The 25,139-nt window shown below is 39.8% G+C and overlaps 1 protein-coding gene across 5 annotated transcripts in view; it reads right to left on the reverse strand.

The window, feature by feature from the left end:
* HTR7 (5-hydroxytryptamine receptor 7) overlaps positions 1–25,139 on the reverse strand; it is an 82,400-nt gene that overhangs the window by 14,887 nt on the left and 42,374 nt on the right. For 3 of the 5 annotated variants that reach the window (XR_004626212.1, XM_034662935.1, XM_034662934.1), the window contains exon 2: positions 9,226–9,285. The exons of the other annotated variants lie outside the window; for them this stretch is intronic. Coding sequence is in view for 2 of the 3 variants with exons in the window: in XM_034662935.1 (XP_034518826.1) it covers positions 9,226–9,285 (60 nt within the window). In the remaining variant the exon portion in view is untranslated. The remainder of the gene's footprint in view (positions 1–9,225; positions 9,286–25,139) is intronic. 5 annotated transcript variants of the gene reach the window in all.

Consider the following 25,139-nt stretch of genomic DNA (forward strand, 5'->3'; position numbering starts at 1 on the left):
TTGTAGGAAAAAAGGGTTAGGGAGTTATAATCTACATAAAGAGGGATTAGAAAGCAAATGAATTCTGCTGCCTGTCTTCCATTCTAAGTCTATAGAAATTATAGGTAATGGTTCTTCAATGAAATGGCTTCTCCTGAGTTTTGCTGCTATAGAATAATAATTTTGGAGGTAAAAGAAAAGGGAGAGAATTCCTCTTTGGCAAGTGTTAGGCTTGAAAAAGTTCTGCACACTTAGCACACCATTTCTGTGAGAAATCCTCCCTCACAGGTGAATCTGCTGGAATCTCCAGCCCGAAGTTGTCAGAATATCAGAATCACTGAGAAGCTTTGGAAACCTGCAGCTTCCCAGACTGCCATCCACAGATTCTCTTTCAAGAAAAGTCTAGAGGCCCAGGGCTTTGTATTTAGGACTGTTCTGTTCCTTATCCCGTGTACTGCTGTCAGTCGCCTTCCCTTGTTCAATCACAGAGACCTTACTTTTGTATGAAGGACTTCACTTTCACTTTATATATTTCATTTTAATCGTTTGCTTCCAGTTGGGCGCAGCAAAAGCATCATGAGCCGTGTCTCCGTTATGCCAGCTGTTAGTTCTGTCTCCCAGTGTTGCCAAATGCAAGTGAGTAAGCACGGTTTTTATGTCTTAACCAAGTTGTAGATTTGTTTTTTAAATGTACAGAATACCACAGGGTTTTGTAAACCTTTTTGACAATAAGAAATAAGAATAAATATTTCTTATAATAAATACATTTTCCACAGTCACTCAGCACACATATATTTATGTATATAAATAAGAAATTGAGACACATAAATGCGCATATATATATATGTAGGTACAGAAACATAGGCATGCATATATTTATGTATTATGAAACTGAAACAAAAGTTTCACAATACCGACTTACCATTATAATTTGCAATTCACTCTCTTCTATTCTACTACAGATTTTTTTTTTTTATTTGACAGAGATAGAGACAGCCAGCGAGAGCGGGAACACAAGCAGGGGCAGTGGGAGAGGAAGAAGCAGGCTCACAGCGGAGGAGCCTGGTGCGGGGCTCGATCCCACAACGCTGGGATCACGCCCTGAGCCGAAGGCAGATGCTCAACCGCTGTGCCACCCAGGCGCCCCTCTACTACAGATTTTTAAAGTGTTGGTCTTAATGCACTAAATTGATTTCATGACCCAATAATGGATCATGACCCAAGGTTTAAAAATTACTGGTCTTCAATGAACATATGGGAAGGTGTTAAATATCATGAGTCATCAGGGGAAATGCAAATTGAAAGCACACTGAGATGCCACCAACACCCATCAGAAGGGTTACAATTAAAAACGATGGTGATTCAAACTGGTGCAGCCACTCTGGAAAACAGCATGAAGGCTCCTCAAAAAGTTAAAAGTAGGGGCGCCTGGGTGGCACAGCGGTTAAGCGCCTGCCTTCAGCTCAGGGCGTGATCCCGGCGTTATGGGATCGAGCCACATCAGGCTCCTCTGCTATGAGCCTGCTTCTTCCTCTCCCACTCCCCCTGCTTGTGTTCCCTCTCTCAACTGGCTGTCTCTATCTCTGTCAAATAAATAAATAAAATCTTTAAAAAAAAAAAAAAAGTTAAAAGTAGAGCTACCCTATGACCCAGCAACTGCACTACTGGATATTTATCCAAAGGATACATAGTGATTTGAAGGGGCACGTGCACCGCAATGTCCACGACTGCCAAAATATGGAAAGAGCCCCGATGTCCATTGATGGATGAGTGGATAAAGAAGATGTGGTATATATACACAATGGAATATTACTCAGCCATCAGAAAGAGAGAAATCTTGCCATTTGCAATGACACGGATGGAACTAGAGGGTATTATGCTAAACGAAATAAGTCAGAGAAAGATAAATACCATAGATTTCACTCATATGTGGAATTTAAGAGACAAAACATGAACACAGGGGAAGGGAAGGAAAACAGAGAAGGAGGCAAACTATAGGGAACTGAGGATTGCTGGAGGGGAGGTGGGTGGGGCAATGGAGGTAACTGGGTGATGGGCATTAAGGAGGGCACTTGAAGTAATGAGCACTGGGTGTTGTATGCAACTGATGAATCACTGAACTCTACCTCTCAAACTAATAATACGGTATATGTTAATTAAATTAAATTTAAATAAAATTTTAAAAAATAAAAATGATGATGATGATGGGGGAGCCTGGGTGGTTCAGTCAGTTGAGCATCTGACTCTTAATCTCAGTTCACGTCTTGATCTTAGGATTGTGAGTTCAAGCCCTGCATTGGGCATGGAGACTACTTAAAAAAAAAAATCTTCTAAAAAAATTAAAATGATGATGGTGATGATGATGGTAAAAACTACAATACTAAGTGTTTGGTGAAGACAGGAAGCAACTGTTTTTCTCATATACTGCTGGTGAGAGTAAAAATTGATGCAGTAACTTTGGGAAGCTATTTTTTAACATCTATTAAACCTGAATAAATAAATAAATAAATAAATAAATAAATAAATAAATAAATATTTTTATATTTTTTTAAAGATTTATTTACTTTAGAGAGGGAGAGAGTGGGGGGAGAGGGGAAGGGCAGAGGGAAAGAGAGAGAGAATCTCCAAGCAGACTCCATGCTGGGTGTGGAGTCGGACGTGGGGCTCGATCCTAGGACCCTGAGATCATGACCTGAGCTGAAACCAAGAGTCAGACGTTTAACCAACTATGCCACCCAGGCGCCCCTATATTCTTCTAAGTATAAAATGAACATTCATGAAAATACCAAAATACATGTATAAGAATGTTCATAGCAGCATTAATGGTAATAGCCCCAAATGAAACCAACCCATTCCACAAGAATAAAATAAGTACAGTTCCACAATAGAAGAATGGGTGCATACATTGTGGGATATACGTGCAGTAAATTCTATAAAACAACAAGAGTGAACCAGCTACTGCTCAATGCACCACCACGGATGATTGTCACAAACATCATTTGCAGCTAAAGCAGTCAGAAAGAAAAAAATAACACACAGTTCAAAACCAGGCAAAACTAACCTCTGGTGATAGACCCCAGAACAGCAGCTACCTTGAGAGGACAGGGGATGTTAATGAGTAAAAAGGAGTCTCAGGAAAACTTAGAGTTCCAGAAATGTTCTATTTCTTTAGTTGGGTGTGTTACCTAAATACATTCCCTTTGTTGAAATTGAGTGAGCTGTGCAGTCATGATTTAGCAGTGTTTGGAACGTAAATAAACAAAGTTAATTTTAAAAATTAAAAGTAAATTTTTAAGAACACATCAAACTTACCATTTGCCATTAACCTATATGTGGACCTGTTCCCTAAAACCACTGTTATAATGGGGTTCCAGTACACTTTTAAGCCATTTTCATCAGTGTTTCCAGGCTGTAATTATAGTTAGGACCAGTGAAAATCTAGATTCTCCATTCTGACTCCATTATTGAGGAAGAAAAGTGGGCAGAGGAGAGGGGGAGAAAAGACAGCAACAAAACTCAACAGAATGTGGAAACAGAATAACAAAAACTTCCTCTTTAAAAAATGAAAATATAAAATAAAAAATGATAGTTTCCCTTTAGGGAGAAAATCAGGCTTACTTAAAATAAAGCAAATCACTTAAAGTTAAAAGCACTTGTTAAAAATGCATATATACTGTATTAGGTGTATTGTTGTTACATAATTAATGACCACAATTTGGTGGCTTACAATAACACCAAATCTGTAGGTGTTCTCACAGTTCTGTAGGTCAAGAGTCTGGACACAGCTCGACTGGGTGCTCTAGTCAGGGTCTCACCAGGCTGAAACCAAGGTGTTGGCCAGGGCTGAGGTGTCATAAGAAGGGAACTCTGGCAAGCATACGTGGCTGTTGGCAGATTTCATTTCCTTGTAGCTTCAGAACCCATAAAGGTAGCACCTTCAAGGCCAGCAGGGGAACACCTGCTACATTCTCAATCTCTCTGATCTTTAATTCCCCTTTTATAAAGGGCTCACCTGGTTTGATCAGGCCCACTGACATTGAAGGGGGAGGAATTACACAGGGCATACACACATGTAAAAAGAGAATCTCAGGGCCATCTTAGAATTCTGCCTACCACGGATACTTGGTGATAACAGAAGCTAAGGATACAGGAAATTTCCCACCAAGCGAGCTTAACAGAGACCTTTTTGCTACCTACTCAAGCTGAGACAAACCTTCCAGTAAGACTAATCTTGTCTGTACTCTATCATGAGGCAACTGTTTTCTGCTGAATTTTTCCATCGTTCATTACTGTCAACTCAACGTTTAGCTACCTAATATGTAAAATTCTATATCTATCAAGAACTATCGAAGGATTTTTTAGATAATTATAGAAAGTCATGAAAATAAATAATGTAAGAGAATAGTGATCCCTGAACTATACTTGGTGTTTAATTACTTCAGTTGTATCTGAACTTACAGCAAAGTCTGAATTTTTCCACCAAAGAATCTTATTCCTCAGAGAAAGAGAGAAGTGGAAAGGCAAAGAGTGAACCAAAATTTTACCAACCACAATAAAACAAAGGAATGGCATAAAATTTTATTTAAAATTTTAGAAGATCACAGGCAGGGAAAATATATATATTCTGTTTTATGATAGTACAAAGTGGCTTCTAATCCCATACCACTCCACAGAAGCAGCTGAAGAAAGAGGAAAAATGAATTAAATCCTAAAATGTCTGACTAGTATTATTTGAAGTAAATTTGAGGTGATGAGGAGCCAATGTAAGGAAAAGCCATGAAAGCCATCAAGAAGAAAAGCCCCAGGGGCGCCTGAGTGGCTCAGTCCTTAAGCTTCTGTCTTCGGCTCAGGGTGTGATTCCAGAGTCCTGGGATTGAGCCCACATCAGGCTCCTCCACTAGGAGCCTGCTTCTTCCTCTCCCACTCCCCCTGCCTGTGTTCCCTCTCTTGTTGGCTGGCTTTCTCTGTTGCAAATAAATAAGTAAAACTTAAAAAAAAAAGAAGAAGAAGAAGAAGAAAAGCCCCAGAATATCATTTTAGCCAAGGTAAGAAGGAGCACCCAAATCTGTTATCTTTTAAGACATTGGGCTGAAATGCGAGATACACCAAGGTCCAGAACGTGGGTCATGCTTAGCTTAGTGGAATGTGCTCTGATATAGGACATTTAATAAGAATTCCAAACAAAAAAACAGTCCTCCACTAAGGGCTTTTCACTCAGCGGCAGTAGTCCACTCCCTTCCCCTCCCCCAACCCTACACCTTCAGGCTATATAGAAAAATAGATATAATAAATAGTAGCTTAAAGGGAGAAAAATAACTGACATCAAATAAAGCAGAACGTCAAGGAGAATTCAACCCCATGATGTCAGAACAAACACTAAGATTTACGTAACTCATGTTAAGAATGAGCCAAATGGAAAAAAAATGTCACGGCAACTATACAAACATACTACAATAATAACAGTGAAAGAAGAAAGCAACAGAACACGCCTAAAATTGTTTTAAAACCAAATCAAAAAGAAAGCACACCCTTAGATTAGAAAAGATTTTCTTACAAATACTTTTCACTGCAAAGGACCTCAACAAGTTCATCTGACCTTTGAACAAGGCAGGAGTTAGAGGCGCTGACCCTCCATGCAGTCAAAAATCTGTATTAACTTTTGATTCCCCAAAAACATAATTACTCATAGCCTACTGTTGCCCAGAAGCCTTACTGATAACATAAACAGTTGATAAGCACATATTTTGTATGTAATATGAATTATATACTGTATTCTTACAATAAAGCAAGCTAGAGAAAATAAAATGTTATGAGAAAATCATGAGAAAGAGAAAACACATTTACAATACTGTACTAATCTTTAAAAATCCACATGGAAGTGGACCCATGCAGTTCAAACCAGTGCTGTTCAAGGGTCAGATAATAATAATCACTGAAGCAGGGCCTGAAAGGTGAGATGCTGAAACAGCAGAATGAGATAGAAAAAGAGACTACAGAGTTAAGGAAATAAATTGAGGTCAATACACCACCAGTTCAGATCTAAAAGATAAACTAGAAGCAGCTAGGAATAGAATAAACACAGGTGAAAAGCAAATCAATGGCATGAAGGGAAGGCTGGAGGTAAACTAAACAGTGCAGAGGGGGAAACGTATTCACGTAATTAGAGAGAAGATGATGGACAAGGAGGACACACAAAGATAATGCAACATAAGGATAACTGGTGCTCCCGAAGAAACAAAAGAACCCAACAAACAAAGTAACAACAACACAATGTCAATTAGAGGAGCAAAATGTAAAAACTATACAGAGATATAATATAGGATATTTTCCTTAAATGCATGAAAGAGGTGAATGTCATGATCAGAAGGACATACAACACAGCTGGGGAAAGTGCCCTAGAATTATTATCAACAAGACCTATCCAGGTAAAGTTACTGAACTTCAAGACATGGAAAGACATATATAGGCATCTGGAATAAAAAGAAGAAATCAAGAAATGTCCAAGGGGAAAACAATCAGACTGATTCTCAATGGTATCACTCCATGATGGAACATAACACAAAAATGTCCAGAAAGATGTGAATGTGCAAGAACATGATATGTGTTACTTAAGGTTATAAAGTCAACAAGTGGACACTCTCAAACATGAAAGAATTTGGGGACTACAGCACCCATAAACTCATTTGGAGGGCAGGGGGACAAAATTCATCCAACCAAGAAAATGAAGAATTTAGAAACAAAGAAACCATGATTACCACTGAACCTGTTTAAATGTAGAACTAACGCCTGTGGGAATTATATTAGAAAAGCAGAATGTAAATTTTACAAAGTAAAAATAGCAGAAGCCACAAGAATCAGGAGCTGAGGAAAGTGGTGTAGAATACAATGTTAGAAGACTTATCACTTCAACTTTTGTGGTAGGGAAGAACTGATACTGTCTATAAAACACATAGTTTCTATATGTTCCCTTAACATATAGTTTCTATATGTCCCCTTAACATATAGTTTCTATAAGTCCAACTTCTTGATCATTGCGTATTTTCCCCATAATCATCATGCAATCTTTTGGGAACTAATAGTAATCTTTTAGGAATTAATAGCCCTTACTTTAAGTTTGTATTTCCTTCATTTTTACTTTTCTTTTAAATTCAAGTAAACTTTGTTTTAATATTTTGTTAGAATAACATGTATAATGTGATTTCCTTCTTATAATTTTTCATCTATCAACCTTCTGTCTAACTGTTGAATCAGCCAACCAGAGGGCCAGCTGTCCTTCTACGTGGACAGAAGCATAAGGAGACCTCTAAAATGGTACTCACCAAATGTTAACACTTGTTTTTTCTTTCTGCACGGGGAGAGTTTAGACAATTTGTTGCTTTCTTATTTTTGCTTTTTATAATGGCTTGAAATTTTTATGATGAGCACACATAATTTTAAAAAATTATTTCTCTAAAATAATGAAAGTCCTTTTTAAAAAAAAAAATAATAATGGTTTCAGGGGCACCTGGGTGGCTCGGCCAGTTAGTTAAGCAACCTACTCTTGATTTCAGCTCAGGTCTTGATCTCAACATTGTGAGTTCAGGCCCTGAGTTGGGCTCCATGCTGAGTGTGGAGCCTACTTAAAAAAAAAACAAAAATGGTTTCAGCCAGTAATTTCATTCAACTGCCAGTTGGTTCTTCTTTACAGATCTCTCTACAAACCTGGCAACTTTGGGATTGACTGCTGATTTAACTGTACTCAATTTCTCAGAAAATTTTGCAAATTATCTCTGCACTTTAAATTCTCATTAACTTCTTGAGTTGTGAAGTACATCTTGGGAGGAAGCCAGTTCTAGGCATCCTAACCGTCTAATCTAATGAGCTGTGGTGGACTACAGGTGGCTATCTATTCTTTGCTGCTCTACCTTTCCTTTATTCTGGGCTAGCCTTGTGACTTGCTTTACCCACAGAGAGTGGGGTAAGTGATGTGTGACTTCTGAGGCCAAGCCTTAAGAGATGTGTAGCTTTGGCCTTCACAGCTTGGAAAACCCCCTCTTGGAAGCCCACCATGCTGACAGGAAGACCACGCTAAGCATGTTTTTTAAAAAAAAGCACCTTGTAAGGAGCACTGAGGAGTCGGACATGTGAGTAAAGCTTTCTTGGATCTTCCAGTCTGGCCCAGACACCAGCTGAGTGCCGCCAAATACATAATCCCTTATGATGTCATTTGATGTCAATGAACCACCCACGTGAACTCTGCCCAAATTCCTGACCACAGAGTCTGGAACAATAATAAAGTTACATGGTGGTTTCTTAGGCAACAACAGATAACTGAGACAGTACCATGCCATATTCTCCTAATTAACACGTGATCTCAGAAACTGCATTTGCTGACAAGCACTTCACCGCATTCTTAGGAATGAACTACCACCAACTTCCCTGCTTCATCTTGGCATCTGCAGCCCCTAAAATTGAGCCACGAACACTGACTAGTGTTTGAAGCAACTTCAAATTTCATTCTCTGCCTTCTTTCACTTTGACTTCACCTTAACTGCTTCATTTATTCATTCAAAGAATACATCCTGAGTACCTACGCTAGGGTGGGTACTGTTCAAGGACGGGGGCCACAGCAGTGAACAAAACAGACGAAAATCCGTGAAGCTTGAATCGAAAAAACAAAACAAATGAACAAACAAAACCAGGAACAGAATGATAAATAACAGAGAACAAACTGGCGGTTGCGGGGGGAGGAGGCTGATAGGTGAAACAGGTAAGTGGGATTAAGAGGTACAAACTTTATAACTTCTCAGTTATGAAATAAGTAGGTCCTGGGGATGAAAAGCACAACATGAGGAACAGAGTCAATAATATTGCAATAGCACTGACAGTGACACATGGTAAGTACATTTATTGGGGTGAACATGGCCTAATGTACAGAATTGTGGAATCACTATGTTGTACACCAACTATATTTGTATGCCAACTATACTCCAATAAAAATAAATAAATAAATGATTTTTAAAAGATCTCTGGAGCTTACAGAGATCATAAGTAACTAAGTAGAAATAGGCAGTAGGTCAGATCATTGTAAGTGCAATGGAGAAAAACAAAGCAGGGGAGGGGAACAGAGAGCAGAGGGTGGGCTGGGGACAACCTGCAGCACAGTGTGCACTGTGGTCCCTGAAATATGGTGGCAGGCTGCCCAGTCTGTCTTGAAAGGTTCTCTGCCCTCAACCTCCGTGGCCCTGCCTTCGCCCACCTCCTTACCTTAGGCTGCACAGAGAAGCGCCATCTTCATGTAGCGGCTCGACCACAGTCAACGTCTGGCTAAAATGAAAACCGTTGAAACCCTGCATCAGGCAGATCTGACTTGAACTCTGGCTCTGTCCTTTTCACTAGCTAGAGCACTATGAATGGGATACCCAGTCAACCAGAGTTTCTGCCGCCTCCCATGGCAGAAAGGGGGGAAGAACGGAGTCAATGTGATGGGGAAATGAGAATGTGTATGTCAGGTTTTCACACCACCCACTACCTAGCAGACACGCAAAAACTAGAGCTGACTTCCTGCCCCAGAGCCCCATTTTAAAGAAAGGAACTGGCAAATAAGGCTGCAACCTGAGTCGATCCCATGGGAGAGAGAGTGAGAGGACATACAAAGCATCTGGGAAAGGAAGAACAGAAAGGGGTGATGCCCCCCACATGGGAAACTAGCAGTGCAGAGAAGGTGTTTGTGGAATTTGTTGGTGTGAGAGCTAGCTGGCCTTGAGCTGGTGAGGTGGCTGTATGAATAGAGAAAAGACATAAGTAGAAGACATTGTTGAAACAGAGGAGATAGAACTCAGAAATGGTTTAGCAAGGACTGGGGGTAAAGCTGCACAAAGAGAAAGGAGGAGCTGAAGAAGCTCCTCAGTTTTCACGCCAGGCTGACTGGGAAGATGGTGGGGCCATTACCTGAAAGAAGCGGTCCTCAGTCTACTGTGATCCACCTTCCCACCTAAGAGGCCTCTGAGGCAAACCCCACTGGGATCACCGATGACCTCTCCAGATCCCGTGGACATCACTCCATCCTCATCATACTTGATGGCTCTGCAGCCTGCAGAATGCACTCACTGCCTCCTTCTTGAAACTTCCCTTCGTTCAGTATTGACAGACTCCCCGAGCCCTCCCATGCCTCTGGCCCACTCTTAACCAATCTTCTTGGCCTTCTTGGCCTCCACTATGGCCTCCACTATGATTTGGAACTCCTCTAGGCTAGGTCCCAACCCCCTGTCCTTCTGACTGTTTTCTTTAGCTGTCCCTCTCTCTCACCAGTGTTTTAAAATCCCCCGTTGACTGATGATCCGCAAATTTGAGTCCCCAGCCCAGACTTCCCCATGGAGCTCCAGACTCACAAATCCAACTGCCTCCTTCCCATCTCTACTTTGATATTTCTAAAGCATCTTATTCTTTCCTTCATCCAACAGACTTTTGTGAAACACCTTATGTGGGTCTGGCACCATCTCAATGTGTCCAAACGTATCATCATCTCCACAAACTGAGTCTCCTTCTATTTCCCCAACTTAGTGAATCCATCTAAGGGTGCAGTTCAGGAACCTGGGAGTCATCCTGGACTGCAGGATCATTCTCATTCATCATTTCTCCTAGGTATTAACCTAGTCCTGCCCATTTTGCCTCCTCAGTAGCTCTAAAGCCTACCCACTTCTCTCTGCCTCCACTGCCACCATTCTAGAATCACTATCTCGCCATAGATTACTGCAGTGGCCTTTAAATCGGCCTCTCATATCTATTCTTCTCTTTCCCAACCCATTCCCCTCATGCATCCAACATGACCTTTGCTTTTTAAAAATTTTTAATGTTAACTTAACTGAATATGTCACATCTTCTCTGACAAAAAAATTAAAATATAGTAAAAGTGGATACTCAAAAGTCTCGCTTCAAATCTTGCCCCATCCTCCTACCCCTTACATCCCATATGTATCACTTTTATTAGAATCTTGTGTACACGTCCAGCTTTTCTTTGTACAAATGCAAGCAAATGAGAGTATATTTCTTCTCTCCAACTTCCTTGCATAAAAAGCAGCATACTAGATACACTGTGTAGTTCATTGCTTCTTTCACTTAAAAATATATCCTTGAGATACTTTTACACTGGTGCATCAAAAGCTCCCTCATGCTTTTCTTAGAGCTGCCTAGCATTCTATTGTGGGGATTTGCCATCATTTATTTAGCCAGTTATAAATAAATAATGGTATAAATAAATGCCAATGGTATCCACAACATTCATACTGTCCAGTCCACCAATCAAAGCCAAAAAGAAATCCACACTTAAGATGCAAATGCCCAGGCAAAAAAATAATGAAACAACTCCCAATGTCTTCCTTGTGATGTGAACTCTAAAACTTAGTGGCCACCTGTCCTTCGGTTGGCCTCTGAAGGAGAGGAAAGATGTTGTTGGCCAAGGCTGAAGATCCTACTGACAGAGAACACAGAATGGATGTTTCTTTCTAATAGCCAACAACACTCCCATTAACTGGAGCCCAGAGCCTAGTTTGCAGAAATCCTACAATAGCCCAGGGTGTGTGTCCTTGAACCATCTTTGCAGAAAGGACAAGAAGACAGGTTTCCTCAATGACAAGTACCTCAAGTTGCTGCACTATTTGAATGTAAACATTATTTTCCTCCTACTTTGAGAATATCATACACAGTAGTCTAAACCCCCCAATATTCAAGTTTTTAAAAACCATATAAAAATACGGCACCTATAGCTTTGGGTAAGACATTTGTCTCTGTACTTAATACTTTGATAACACCATTTTTCTTTCTTAAGTGAATTGTATGGAAAGCTATGAATTAAATTTACTCTATATTCTCTTTTCTATTTATTACTGTTATCTGATAATTAATTTGCCCATCTCCATTAATCTTCCCCCAAAGCAATCAACTAACAAATATATTTAATCTCGAAATGCTTATTATGTATGCATAATTTCAATGTTTTCTTTCTGAACTAAGTGCTTATCTGATCTACACCTATCACAAATGTTCATAACTTTCCACTGAAATAGAGTGGAATATAAATCAGCATATACTTATCAAAATGTATTTTCTGGTTTAAGTTTTAACATAATAAGCTTTGCACCTTTTAAGTAACTATAACCAAATATATACTTTAAAATAATTACAAGAACAAATGAACAAAAGAATTTTTAGAATTAGAAAACCAATTATATAATATAGTCCAATCTGGAAACATAGTTTAAAAGATTAGATTCTAAAAAAAAAAAAAAGAAAAATTAAACCATAACAACAGAAACAGTTGGCAAAATAACCAACACCAAGAGTTAGTTTGTTGAACAAAATGAATAAAATTGAAAAGACCCTTTATAGACTGTTAAATAAGAAAGAGATTAAAAGAGGAAAGAAATGAAAGTGAAAATAGCATTTAAAAAGATCAATAGCTTTCAAAGTAAACTAAAACATAAAACAAAGCCTTTTTTAAAAAGCCTTTTGGTAAGAACTAGAAATCATTATATGTATAAAAAACAGTATTTAGGAAGACATCTCAATGGAAAACTGATTACAAAATTACCATAAAATAATTCAATAGCCTCCTAAATTCAGACAGTATTAAAAAAAATTTCTAAAAACAAAACCCCACATCATAGTAGCATAATTTTTGCTCTGATCTACTTAATAATCTTACTATCAACTTATCTACTTTAAAAAAGCAAATAGGCATCAGGTATGTGGGTGGCTATTTACTCTCTTCTTTAATTCTAATCCTTTATTCTTATATCCTTTCAGTATTTTTCCTTAAAATTATATTATTCTACTAGCGTGAAATGGTATTCAGTACTAGTAGCAGATATTAGCCAATATAGTCTAACCACTTAGCTACTTAGCTGTCTTCTCCTTCTTCTCAGAAACATGAAATGTATCAATAAGACTTGGAGATTTTCATCCTCCTTCCCCCTTTAGCACATTAAACCACTAAAAAACCAATACAACTTTAGTCCAGAGGCTCGTTTTCCCTATAGCCCTTTTCTACATGACGTATCTTTACACAGGGGTAAAACCTTTCCAGAGTAAAAAATCACAGCTGATAAACTTATTTTCTACTTGTATGGGGAAAAATTTACATTTCTTTTATGCATGTGTCTACCCAGAAACCCAGCCTACTTTTTGTGAGTTTAATGAAATATGGCATGTATTTTTCCTTTTATCCCCAAAATGATTATGCTAAAAGACTAAGAGCAAAAATAATTCTGCCTCATGTCTTCCTAGCATCTGAATACTACTAGCTAACATTTACTGAGTATGCAAAATGCCAGGCTCTGTGATAAATGCATAGACACGGCATTGGATTCGGTCCTTGCAACCCAACGTGGTAGATATTAGCCACATTTCACAAATGAGGAAAATAAGGCTCGGAGAGGTTAGCTTATTCTCCCAATGTCACCCAGCTAACAAAGCTCAAAACTGGATTTCAAACAAGTTTTTTCTGACTCTAGAGCCTCCTCCTAACCAATACACATTTTCTACTTCATCACTTACAAATCATATCCATGTACATTCTCTCATATACTCCCTCTTTTTCCATTTATGTTGGAGAATCACTGCTAATCTAGCTGGAAAGAGCTCAGAAGCCCTGAGTAACTCAGTATAGAAATTCTGATCTAGAACATCCCAAGCTTTTGGTTAAACGCATACATTGTCAGAGAAGTCAGAACTGAGTAAAGCAAACAGCTACGCTGTTGGATAGTGACAAATGTTTACAAGTTCTACATCAGGTCCAGGACAAATGCGCTTTTTAATGGTTCCCTTCACTGGGTGCCATTCTTTTAGAGCAACCGAGAATAATTCTCAATCTTTTCCATATGACAACTATTCCAATAGCTTCCGACATTTATGATCCTTTCACTATTTGGTTCAATTAGGTACTTTTCATTGGAGATGACAGAACCCTGAGCTCAAATAAATATAAGCAAGAAGGCAAATGTCATGGCTTGTGAAAATAAAAAAAAGTTGAGGTTACGTACCACGCAGGTCTTGATCCAGGGGTCAGGTGATGTCACTAGAATCCAGGTTCCCTGCAATTCTCATCTCTATACTCATCAACATGGCTCCATTCTCAAATTCAGTATACGGCTGTACTGCTTCCAGCACCCACGGAGTTATGTTTCACAAGGTTCAGTCTGATTTAAGACTGTGCTGTCTCCCAGAAAACCCAGAAAAAGCCTTTTCTCTTTCATTTTATTGGCTTTGATTGGTTCACACATCCATCCCTGACCCAATCATATGGGTCAGGAAAACAATACCCTTCCCACTCAATGCCCCAGATGTAAGTAGCATCCACTCCCCCTAACACATGCAGAGTAAGCACAGGGTAGGGATAGTTCCCCAGACTAAAAAAATAGTTGTTCCAGGCATCTTCCTTGTTTTCAGTAGAATTTGTCAGTGATCTTAGAACATGACTACAGAAGCGAACTCAGGACTGCAGAGATGACATGAAAAGGGGAGTCCTTTTTTATCCCCCACATCTTTGTGTTATATTTACAATTCAAGTTTATATAATAATATTGATAATTCAAGGTATTTCTTCTTTTTCGGAGTTGTTCTTCCCTTAAGTACTAAGCACTCTTGTGCTGTGTCCCTAGCCGATTCCTTAGGGAGATGCTATTGTACAACAGTATCTCATTATGACTTCTGCTCTTTTGTCTGACAGGTTTATACTTTGGAGGCTGCTTCACTTGAATTTTGTTATAATATAGCATCAGTTAGATACGTTTGGCTGGGAAAAACATTTTCAGAAAACCCAGCTCCAAATGACCTAAACAATGAGAATAATTTATCATCGCTCCAAACAAGAAGTCACAAAGTAGGACAGCTCTGAGATAGTTAATTTGTCAGCCCAACAATGTCATCAGGGACTGGGCTTCCTTCCAACTTTTTAATCTGCTTCCCGTTCTCAGTGTTCGGACTCAGCAGCTCCATGGACCTAATATGGTTGCTGCCATTTTGGAATGACATCACACACAAACCAAGACTGGTAGAACTGTGACAGACAGGTCCTTCTTCAGCATCTCTTTTTTAAGGAGTGACACCTTTCCCAGATGGCCTCCTTCTCAGAAGCCCTCTGCTCACAGCTCACCAACAAGAAATATATCACACCTCCCTATTCCTAAACCAGTCATAGGCAGAAATGTGAGACCACCATGAGTGGTTCCGTGAAGCAAGACCATGGGTAGAAGAGGGAGTGCCTGGACAAAATAAGGTTCTTTGAACAATGTGCTTGGATAAGTGGCAGAAAAAAATGAAAATCATCCATCACTCGGAAATAGACCTTATCTACATTTTGGTGTTTTTTTCCTTCTAAACTGTTTTTCCCCTTTTTTGGTTGCTTCATTTGAAACTGTTTTATTCATTTGTCTGAAAAATATTTGTTGAGGACCTACTATGTTCCAGTACTGTTCAAGACAATGGATATTTGGTGGTGATAAAGGCAAGGAAACAAATAATTTCCATGTCCTTTCCAGGCAGTGTAGGTGCTACGTGGATGAATTTTAAGAGGTGAAGGGGGTACAGTGGGGTGAAATGACACAGTGAGTTGAGAGGAGGCCTATCCAAGTGGAGACGAGGGAGTGAGCCACCTGAGCATCCAGAGAAAGCACATCCTATGTGCAAAGGCCCTGAGAGCAGCACATGGCCGACTCACACACCAGCAAAGGGGCCAGAGTGGCACGGAACGCTAGCAAGAAGGGGAGACGTTAAGGGACTGATTTGCGAAGTGGTCAGCAACCAAATTTATGGGGCTTGGCGGGCCATTATGGGAGCTTGGGTTTTAGTCCAAGTGAGGTGACAATTTCCCGGAGAGCTGAGCAGGGGAGATGGGGCCTGAGTTACATTTTTAATGCTCACTGGACTGCTCTGTGGAAAACAGACTATGATGTAGAGACAAGATTATAGGAAGCAGATTTCTCAAGATTCTCTACCAGCTTTTTAAGTTCATTTTTTTCCTCGTTTACAAGAACAACGCATTTTATTCACTAGCTTTCTCCTGTATCTCTGGGAGTCTGTTTCAATTACTTGTTTTAGACTAGCACTGTTCAAGAGAAATATAATGTGAGACACATATGTAATTTAAAGTTTCTAGTAAAAAAATTTAAAATAAGAAACAGGTGAACTTAAATTTAATACTATACTGCATTTAACCCATATATCCTAAATATTATCATTTCCACACATGATATAAAAATTTTAATGAGTGATTTTACAGTCTTTTCCTCATATAAAGTCTTTGAAACCTAATGTCTATTTCACACATACAGCACATCACCATTCTTAACTGCATATCAAGCCCTCAGAAGCCACATAAGACTTCTGCTACCATATTGGACGTGGAAGTTTGGGACAACAGTTTCCACCTGCCTTATTCCTTCTAAAGCCTTCCTTATGCTATTTCATGCCTTTAATATTTAAGGAGTTAATTTCATAAATATTTTAATTATAAAAGGTCTGACCAACTTTAATATCCAATATCACTTAGATCTGTTGGATGGACATTGTCTCATCCTATTGTCTCTTTAGACTTTTTACTTTTAAATACTTTAATTCAAATATACACACACACGTACGCTAGCCAGCTTCAGTTCAGAATATTTGTTTGAAAAAGCAAAATGTTGGAAATCTTTATATGCCTTAATTAACTAGATAAATTCTATTAACCTTAATTAACTAGATAAATTCTATTAACCTTAGAAGAGATGTGAAACTTAACTATTTTTTTCTTTAAGTTTATGACCTAAATTTGATTTAATCATATAGGTAATTTCATAAACTTCAAACCTCATACCTTACGTAGGTTGAAAGGACATAACTTTTTAAAAATTTAAAAATCAACATTTAAGCACAGTAAAATTAAATTATCAGGTATAAAAATGCTGATTAGCTAGAGTACTCAGGGAATAAGATGGTTTTGTTAATTGAATTCTAAAGTTAAGTTTGCTCCTTATTGTGAAAAATCTTTCGAAAATATATTAGGCAGATTTCCATTAATTAAGTTTAGTCTACTGACTGTAATAGATTTTCCTTTGATGATTCCAGAAGTTATGCAGGCTCAGTGTTATTATTCTGAATAATAGCCATCCATGTACAGAGGTATAAAGGAAAGAAAAATCCAATTATTTAAGGTTTTAGTTTAGTTGAGGTCTGGCCAGAAATCCCTATAGCATGACAAATGAGAACAATCACTATTTTATAGAGTAAGTGAGTGTATACTAGCTAGTAATGCTTTTGGCTAAATATAATAACCTCTCCAAAGTAGGGTTTGTTTTCCCCTGGAGGAGTTCTGAACAGATATGGTGCCTCTACAATGCCATCAGGGACCTATCCTTCTAAATTCCCAGTTGTAACAAACTTAATCTTGTGGCCTTGAGATGGTGTCTACCAAAAAATAGCATGCCAGCCATCTTCTAGGCTAGAAGACAGGAGAAAGGCCAAAAGGCAAAAAGAAAGTCAACCAGGTCTGTCCATTTTTGAAGACTTCTCTGGGAGTCACTCCCAAGAACTTCCATCTCAAGTCTCACTGGCCAGGACTGTGTGATCTGACCACTAGGGCACCAAGAGAGGTTATGGGGGTGAGTATTTCAGCTGGAAGCATTGCCATTCTAAACAGAACCAGAGCCTTGTTAATAAAGAAAAATAAAAGAAGGGGTTTGGAAAAGGTAACCAGCAGTTGCACACAAGGGAACTGGGGCACAATTGTGGGGGAAAGGGAACTGGCTCCCAAATTCCCTATGTCTCGTGGCAGCGGGATGGGAAATGAGCAGATAGGATCCCTGCAAGAGAACACAATTTGGGTCAACAAATAACCATGCCACTTCCTCACCCTCCAACCCAAGCCACACGTGCCTCTTCATCTCTTCCTCCTCAGGCAGTATTGGACTCCATGGACACTTCCAGGCATAAAATTTCCTACTCTTCTTTCCTCTTCCATTTCCCCTAAAGTGGATTCTTTTTTTTTTTTTTTTTAAGATTTCATTTATTTGTCAGATACAGAGAGCAAGAGTACAAGCGGGGGGAGCAGCAGGCAGAGGGAGAAGCAGACTCCCTGCAGAGCAAGGACCGGATGTGGGATTCAATCCCAGGACCCTGGGATCATGGCCTAAATCCCATCAAGTGGATTCTGACTAGGTGAACCATGGATCCCAAGGATAAGGACGACAACAGGTCTCTCTCTGGCGGCCATCTGAGCTGGCAGGGGAGACCACTGTACATGCGGAGTAATAATGAAGTGCGAGCACCTGAACAAACGGAAAGGAAGCCTCCCTGTTTGGGCTGCTCAAACAGGACTCCTTTAAATGAAGTGGGGTCCCACAGAAACACACACTGGATCCTTGCCCTCTACCCCTGTAATTAATCTAGGCCCTTTCCACCTGCCGGCACCCACATTGCCTCTCACACGACGCTTTCCTGTTTCTTCCGCTGTCCAAACATGGCCCCATACCTGGACAGCCACTGTCCACTGTCCATGTGGTCCTCTTCTACCTGCCTCCCCCAACTCAATTCCAAACTTGATTTTTCAGCTTCAACTCCAAGCATTGTCCCACCTACCAGACAGGAGATGAGGCACCCTCACTTTCCACCCAGTGTGCTGACTGTACGAGTCAATCACCTCAAAGCGAGAGCCGCTGCCCAGATTCTGGCCATGATGCTGGTGAAGGGCCCGTGGGAGGGAGGGTAATAGACCTGCCACGTGATGGTGGTGCTGGCCTGCAGAGCCCCTGAGAGCAGTCCCTGAGGAAATGTGTGTGCCTCTTGGATATGTTTAAAAAGAATTCCAGCAAAGGTAAGCTCTCTTCCGCCTTTTCCCTCTTTGGGGCAGAGAATGTTGGAACACAGAAATTAGGACAGACCAGAAGAAGAGGGACCAGTACCATCATCAGGAAGGACAAAATGAAACTCCACATTTCTAAATCGGCTAAGAAATAGGTCTGACGTGATGGGGGGAAGTGGTCAGTGTTTTATCCCAGGAAGAAGACCGCAAGAGATGAACAAGGTTCTCCACACCCTGACCCCTGTCTTTGGCTCCAACCACATCGGAGGCCACTCCCTTCCTGTACCTGCTTTCTGTTTCTCACATACTGTGTCAGCTTAAAGAAGCTAGTTTCTGCTCTGATGAAAAACAGCTCGAAATCCCAACAAATGTTCATTTTTCACTCATGTCACATCTTCTGTGAGTCCAGGCAATTCCCAGACCAGCTCAGCTCCTCCGTGATGGCTAAGCAGTACGTCTCTGTGAAGCCACGCTTCCACAGTCCCATAGCAGGGAAAGAGTGTTCTGGAGACCCCACACCTACAGCTGAATCCCATCCAAAGAATATTTGCCATTTCCACTCACAACCCATTGGCTAACGCGTATTACAAAGCAGTGATTAACCCCAGTGGGGCAGGGAAGTCAATCCGCCACAAGTGCAGAAGGACAGATGGAAATACTGCTGAGCAGTACAAAGAAGCCGCCACACCTTCCAGGTTATCTTTCACCTCCACACTTCAGCTCCTCTGAGGCGCTGCCCTCCATAGGCTGCACCGCCCCTAACCCTTTCCTTGGCGAACTTCTATTTCTATCAGTTACTCTTCACCCTCCAGGCCATTAGAACTCTGTACTGTCATTACACCTGTCACATTATTTGCAGATTTATCTTACTCACAAAATGACACACTTCTAATGGCCTATTACTTGTCTTCTGAAAATTCAAGTATGGAGTTCAGTGTGTGGCACATGGTAAGGGATTCTAAAATGTGTGAGAAATGATTAAATGAGTAAGCCTGTGGCAGCCCAGGAAGAGCCGAGAACAGCACGATGCATGGTGCCACGGGGAAGTAGAACAGACAGACCCACATGCGGCATGAAGGTCAGCCATCAGCAAGAAGGACAAATCAAGCTCTCCACCTTTGTGAATCTGTGAGAAGTAAAATCCAATGGAATGATGAGAAGTCATCTGTTTTGGTTTTTCTCTGTTTGGGGTTGGGGGGGAGGGGTTGTTTTGTTTTCTTTGTTTTGTCCCAGGAAGAGACAGACAAAGCCCAGTGCCTAGAACACTGTAGAAGTCCCTCTCAATTTTCTATCCCTTCTAAGATTACCATTGGTTTGAGGTGGAAAACACAGGAAAAAGAAAAAAAAACCTCCTTTGCAAGAAATAAATGTTCTATGATGGATATAGCTTGAAATTCAAAGGTTTTCTTTGAGGTATAATTAACATATAGTGTTCTATTAGTTTGAGGTATATACAATATAAAGATTCAACAATTCTATACATTACTCAGTGTTCATCATAATTAAGTACTCTTTCTTCTAAAGATTTTATTTATTTATTTATTTATTTGAGAGAGAGAGAGAATGAATGAATGAATGAATGAATGAATGAATATGTGCTTGAGCTGGGGAGGAGCAAAGGGAGAAAGACAAGCAGACTCCATGCTGAGTGTGGAGCCCAATGCGGGGCTTGATCTCAAGACCCCAAGATCATAACCTGAACCAAAACCAGGAAAGACATTCAACCAACTGAGCCACCCAGCCACCCCAGGATAAGTACTCTTAACCCCATTTACCTGTTTCATCCATCCTCCTACCCACCTTCTCTCTGGCAACCACCAGTTTGTTTTTTGTCTCTTTTTTTTGTTTGTTCATTTGTTTTGTTTCTTAAATTCCACATATGACTGAAATCACATGGTATTTTTCTTTCTCTGATTTATTTGGCTTAGCATTATAATCTCTTGCTCCATCCATGTTGTTGCAAATGGAAGATTTCATTCTTTATTTCATGGCTGAGTAACATTGTATACATTATACAATATATACAATGCACATTGTGTGTGTGTGTGTTTATGTATGTGTATATATATACATAACTTTTTTATCCATTCATCTATCAATGGACACTTGGGTTGCTTTCATATCTTGGCTATTATAAATAATGCTGAAATAAAATATGGGTGCATATGTCTTTTTGAGTTAGTGTTTTTGTGTTCTTTGGGTGAATACCCAGTAATGGAATTACTGGTTCATATGGTAATACCATTTTTAATTTTTCGAGGAACCTCCATATTGTTTTCCATAGTGGCTGCACCAGTTTGCACTCCCAACAGTCCAAGAGAGTTCCTTTTTCTCCACATCCTCGCCAACACTTGTTGTTTCTTGTGTTTTTGATTTTAGCTATTCTGACAGATGTGAAGTGGTATCTTATTGTAGTTTTGATTTGCATTTCCTTGATGATGAATGATATTGAGCATCTTTTCACATATCTTTTGGCCATCTGTATGTGTTCTTTGAAAAAATGTCTTTTCAGTTTCTCTGACCATTTTTTAAATAAAATTATTTGGTTGTATAGTGTTGAGTTGTATGAGTTCTTCATATATTTTGGATACTAACTCCTTATCAGATATATCATTTGCAAATTATCTTCTTCCATTCAGTACATTGTCCGTTAGTTTCATTGATACTTTCCTTTGTTGTGCAAAGGAAACACAAATAAAACTCCCTCGCAAGGAATAAATGTTTACATCTCTGACATATGTGGCTTGAAATTTGAAGTTTTCAAACTTTTCTCATTTTTTTTATTAGAAAGTAATATACGACCCAAAACAAAAATTTCAAATAATACAAAATGGTATGAATTTAAAAGTAGAAGTGTCCTCCCCATATCCACCCTAGCTCCCCAATACCACCCTCAGAAGTAATCACTGTTAGCAGTGTATTCTTCCAGAAATCTCTATGCATATTATATTCCTACATGTTGATATTCAATCTTTTCACATAAGTAAGATCATATTCTATACATTCCACAACTTGTTCTTTTCACTGTACATATTGGACATCTCAGTACATATAAACATACCTCATTCATCTTAAGCTGAATAGTGAGAATAAGGAACTTGAGCCAACCCCCTAACAAAGAGGCCACAACTTTTTGGAGTTTTCAATATATCTTTCGAACAGGAAAAGAGTCTTTAGGACATTGTCCTTTGGAAACAACAAGTAAGCTGAGTTCATATTCCACAGAAAATCTAAAAGACATCAGAAGGGTAATAAATGGTCAACCTTATTATAGCCATTCATCTTTTAAGTGAAGATAAGAATCTGAGAAAGTAAATGCTTTATTTTCCATAGAAAATACTGTGTGTGATTCTATCAGAAAAAGGAATCTGATTTCAAATGTCCTTATTTCAAACATTCTGTCCTGTTATATAACAAGGGCTCTTCTTTTATTTTCTCACAAGAGAATCTGAATTAAAAGCCTTCCCCCATCGACTTAAAAGAATATTCATGTGTCAGATTTTCTGAATCAAAACCAGGATTTAGCTAGGAAATAACCTCTCTTTGCTATTCTTTGACCACTATAATGTTCCTGGCATAACTGGCCACAGTGAGTACAGACAGCAGGAAGCTCCAATCTGCCCCTTACTCAAGAATTACTCCCATGGCCCTGCTCTTTGCTCTGGGTTTGGTCCCAGACCTTAGCTCTTTCATACCTCTGCCTGGGTTGGATCAAGCTGGACTCCAGGACCAAGCAGTGATCTCTGACTGTACACTGTTTCCCCCTGGGAAGCTGATTCCTGCCATTAATGGACATCACAAAAACAGGGAGGGGTGCTCCAGCCCACATCCTGGAGAGGCTCCTACCCATTGCCTTAGCTGGGTCAGCAGCACCTCCAATTCCATAGTCACACCAAGAGAGACTGCACCCAGTACTCCCAGACTCCTCAGGATACCACACTGAATGCTCTGCTTCTCTAAGAGGGCACTTAGCAGTTTCCAGAAGAGCCAAAGTTCAGGAATGTTAGCTCAGAAGTCAGGCTGACAGTTCACACTTTAACGTCATTAACTTAAATGGGTGAGCCATTTTCCTAAGACTTCATTACCTCATTTGTGACAGAGGGTTAATAATAACACTTATACAATAAGATTAAATAAAGTATAATCTTATTTTATAAGGTTAAACAATCCACGTCGTATCCTCATCACAATGCACAAAGCACAGGATGTACTTAATAAACGTTCACGGAGATGACAGTGATGATGGCAATGGTGAAAACGTTGACCTCTCTAAAAAGTGTTTGGAAGTCCTGACTTCATTGAGCAACTGAACGCCCAGAATCGAGTCCCATCACCTTTCTTACACCTTGAGGAGTGAGATGGCCCAGATCCTTCCAGAGGAAAGGTGCTCTGAAAACGCTATGACTGTGCCTTAAATGGCCAGCTAGGCTCGGCCAGGATCCTCGGAAGCAAGGTAAACCCTTGCCCATGCTATGCTCCTGGGGCTCCTCAAGAGTGCTTCTGAGGCTTGTATAATCATCTAGCACCCACCCTGCAGCCTTTCTTCTCCTTCCCACAAATCTGTCTGACCATCTTTGAGCGTATTTGTTCCTTGTTCAACTCTTGATTCCATTTTCTTAAGCACAATAAACATGGGCATCTTATGTTCAATATTTAATAATGACATCTAAAGTCTGCAGATCCAATTGTGCTTTGTGTAGTTTTTGCTGGTAGTCACTGATTTCCTGAGGAGTTTTATAACTTGGTGATTATGGGGCCCTTCTTACTGGAACCTGAACTGTGGGAACTCTCCAAGGCCTGTGTCGAATGTGTATTTCCCCAGAGACCATTTGCATCCATTTCTGCTGGGCCGAGCAACGCTGCCAATCCAGGGCCCTTTAAGCCCAATGTTAGGTTGGAGATTTTGCTTATTTGTTTTTCCTGGACCTCGGGAGTAGTATGAACTCAACCCCAAGCCCTGTGGGTGCCTGATTCTCAAGAGAGATGTTTCACTCCCTAGTGCCAGGGTTAAGCAAGATAAATCTCCCCTGCTAACTTCTGTGCAAATCTGCCTCTTAAGTCAGCCTTTCAAGAGTCACTCTCTCAAAAATTTGTATGGTAGCTTTGATCTCACTCCCCATCTTGTAAAACTCCTGAGCTCACTTCTTGCCTCTGGAATGCAGCCTTTATACTGAAGACTCCGGGTCACCAGGAATCAGCAGCTCCCCATGGGAGGCTGCCAGCTTGCACACTGGTTTACCTCTCCGGCTGCTTGCTTCCTCTCCATGTTTGGCCTGAGGATTCTTCTTACTTTCCTGCCAGCTCCGCTACACAATTAAAATGACATGTATTTTTAAAATTTTATCCAGCATTTTTAGTGCTTTACATTAGACAGGTTTTATAGAATATCTAGTCCATCCATAATACTACCAGAAATAGCCTGGATTTTCATGTGATGTTAAAATTTATTCAGTATTTTCTTCACCCTATTATTTGGATGGTTTATGTTTGCTTCTCCTTGTCATCTGCTTCAATAATCATGATATTCCTGCTCGACTATGAATTCCCCACTAACTCACCTCTGAGTTTTTTCTTATTTCTCCTCTTGTTTTCCATTAAGCTGTGGCATTTTGTCATGAATTTTTCCAACTAGGTCTGCCCATAGGAGAAAGGTTACTATATAATTATTATTTTTATACTGTGACTTCAAGCAAGATTTCTAGAAAATTTAGTTCCTGACAGGTACAATACAATTACACAAAGAAAGATGGAGATTAATTACATTCTTACCAAGACAGATTCTATTAAATAGATGATGTGGAATAGTATAGCATTTTATACATTATCTGTCACAAAACACGCCACATACAAAACTGTCTAATCGTGTTGCCAACCACCCCAGGAAATATTAATAATCTACCCACTAGAATCCTTCCACTATTTTACAATTAATCACAAAAGACTTTGGAAAGATCTGTTAATAACCCCTGAATCGCATACCAAATACCTCTGTCTCGTTCTTTCTCTGAAGCTCTAGGGCTGGGGTTCCATGCCCAGCCTCTGAGACAGCCTGAATTTGAATCCCTGCTCTAATTCTCACCAAGTGAGAGAGTAAGAGCAGGTTGCTTCATCTCTCAGAGCCTCTGGTCCTCATCTGCACAGTGGAATAACTGTTCCTCCCTCACATGACCCTATCAGGGTTTAAATATAAAGGTTTGTAAAACCCTTGGTACAGGGCCTGACACATAGACTGTCTTCAATCATTGGCAGCTGTAAGAATGAATTCTATTAATATCTATTTTTTAAAAAATTATTCACCCAGCATTATCCCAACTGGAATAGCAACTACAGCTGAGCCAGCATCAAA

This window comes from Ailuropoda melanoleuca, chromosome 6 (genome assembly GCF_002007445.2).
Source record: "Ailuropoda melanoleuca isolate Jingjing chromosome 6, ASM200744v2, whole genome shotgun sequence".
Classification (NCBI taxonomy): Eukaryota; Metazoa; Chordata; class Mammalia; order Carnivora; family Ursidae; genus Ailuropoda; species Ailuropoda melanoleuca.